At 38.1% G+C, this 2,377-nt stretch overlaps 1 protein-coding gene across 1 annotated transcript; it reads right to left on the reverse strand.

Moving 5' to 3' along the window:
• Nucleotides 1-719: 719 nt before the first annotated feature.
• On the reverse strand, nucleotides 720-1,862 carry LOC104953275 (dnaJ homolog subfamily C member 25). Its single transcript, XM_010780199.1, has 2 exons — nucleotides 1,657-1,862; nucleotides 720-1,203 (listed from the first exon to the last, which is right to left on the reverse strand). Exons 1-2 carry the CDS (start codon nucleotides 1,837-1,839, stop codon nucleotides 748-750), a joined length of 639 nt encoding a protein of 212 aa, XP_010778501.1. The 5' UTR covers nucleotides 1,840-1,862; the 3' UTR covers nucleotides 720-747.
• Nucleotides 1,863-2,377: the final 515 nt, after the last annotated feature.

The following is a 2,377-nucleotide window of genomic DNA, read 5'->3' on the forward strand; positions in this document are numbered from 1 at the left end:
ACTCAGATCTGGTAATTAAGTAAAAGTAGAAACTTCTACTTTTACTTAATTACCAGATCTGAGTACTTCTACTTTTACTCAAGTACCAGATCTGAGTACTTCTACTTTTACTTAATTACCAGATCTGAGTACTTCTACTTTTACTCAATTACCAGATCTGAGTACTTCTACTTTTACTCAAGTACCAGATCTGAGTACTTCTACTTTTACTTAATTACAAGATCTGAGTACTTCTACTTTTACTCAAGTACCAGATCTGAGTACTTCTACTTTTACTTAATTACCAGATCTGAGTACTTCTACTTTTACTCAAGTACCAGATCTGAGTACTTCTNAAGATGAAAATGAATTAATGGTCTAGACTCATGCTCGACTCATTGCGTCATCTTCATTGAGGTTCTAGACCAATTAATTCATTTCATCTTCAGATCTGAGTACTTCTGCTTTACTTAATTACCAGATCTGAGTACTTCTACTTTACTCTAAGTACCAGATCTGAGTACTTCTAGTTTACTTAATTACCAGATCTGAGTACTTCTACTTTTACTCAAGTACCAGATCTGAGTACTTCTACTTTTACTTAATTACCAGATCTGAGTACTTCTACTTTTACTCAAGTACCAGATCTCAGTACTTCTACTTTTACTTAATTACCAGATCTGAGTACTTCTACTTTTACTCAAGTTTGTTTGTTTGTAGCCTTTATTTAACCAGGTGAAAGTCTCTTGAGATCAAAAGATCTCTTTTTCAAGGGTGAACTGCAAGTACCAGCTCTGAGTACCTCTCCCCACTCCCCTGTGTATCCTGTGTGAGGTGAAGCTCCAGCACTGACCTGATGAGGTAGACCTTCTCCTCCTCTCCGTACTCCTCCCTGCAGAGGGTGAAGCGGTAGATCCATGAGGCGTACCAGCTCAGGTAGGTGGTCAGGTAGTAGGGGAAGAGCACCATCTGGCAGAGCAGGATGTCGGACAGGTTGGGCTTCTGGTAGCCTCCCTTGATGTCGATCTTGGTCTTGATGATGTCCCGGATCACCTCCTCCTCCTGCTCCCGGATCTCCTCCTTGGAGCGCCGGTTCTTGCCCTTCTCCTTGCCGCGGTTGAGGAGCCCCTGCTGCTTGGCGATCTCCGTGGCCTGGATCCGGTACTTGGGCACCGTCACCAGGTAGTTGAGGGCCTCGTTGTAGCTGCTGTGCCAGCTGTAGAACTGGAGGAGGAAATCTACTTCTTATACACTCATGAACAAAGTATTTGCCATGCAGTTGGGTATCTTTTTTTCTGGTTATTTTGAAAGAGGCAGACAGCTGGAGAAAACATTATTTTACAATTACATGTTATTGAACATCCACCCAAGTGTTTTTGATTTTGCAGCAATTCCGAAAGGCATGTATGAGGGAGTCACACTTTTTAAACCTGAATCTAAGGAACTGATGTAACTTATAGTCCCCACTATAATACATTCTTTTCATTAATTTATACTGAATTAAACGTAGATTCTCATTTGTTATTATTTTATATGCGAGTTGTTAACATTCCTTACGTTTTTCTTTTGCGCCTCTATACCAAGCTGTTAATTCCACTTATTGTATATGTTTTGAAGCAATTCATCACTGTTCAAGACTAACTCATCAGTTTTCAATAAATACAAAAAGATTAGTACCTGGAAGATGGAGATGGCGCAGATGGTGACCAGGATGACGATCCTCACGTCCACCTTGGGGGTGAGCTGCCTCCTGTAGTAGGTGTAGTAGTGCTGGTAATACTCCTCGGGGTGGTCCAGCATGTAGTCGTAGTCCCGCCGAGTTTCCTCATCCTGCACACACACACCCACAATCATTTTCATCTATAATAAAGGCTCATCAGCATGAGAACATGGGCAGGTCTTTACTGAAAAGTTCAAAGCTTTATTCACAGAAATAAATGTTGCAACTTTATTTTTGTTGCTTAACAAACTATTTGGGCAAACCAAAAAAAAACTCTACATTTATTAAGAAAATGTAAAAGTAATCATTTAGAAAATATAATTTTAATCTAACTGAATTTCCAAATTCAATCCATCATTGTAAGTGTTCATTCTTTCCAATACAACATATCTTTAACATACCTCACTTCAGTAAACACTGATGAGTTATATTCTCTAAAGAAAAATGAAAAGGTAATTTCATATGTTTAATTTAATTTGTCTACATTTTGGGAGTTTGATAGGCTAGACAAGCATTACTGTATGTACACTGCCTATTATTCTGTATATTTATATTGTTTATTCAATATATATATATATATATATATTAGGGCCGGGACTTTAACGCGTTAATTAAGATTAATTAATTACACAAAAATTAACGCGTTAAAAAAATTAACGCATTTTAATCGCACTTATT

Source organism: Notothenia coriiceps, unplaced genomic scaffold (genome assembly GCF_000735185.1).
Source record: "Notothenia coriiceps isolate Sejong01 unplaced genomic scaffold, NC01 NC01_scaffold00021427, whole genome shotgun sequence".
Taxonomy (NCBI): Eukaryota; Metazoa; Chordata; class Actinopteri; order Perciformes; family Nototheniidae; genus Notothenia; species Notothenia coriiceps.

Bases quoted from the DNA above. Each gene is read 5' to 3' on its own strand.
- LOC104953275 (XM_010780199.1), bottom strand. From the start codon at position 1,839: ATGAAAATGATTGTGGGTGTGTGTGTGCAGGATGAGGAAACTCGGCGG. The intron at 1,204-1,656 runs GTACTAATCTTT...TTCCTCCTCCAG, and splicing joins GCGCCATCTCCATCTTCCAG to TTCTACAGCTGGCACAGCAG.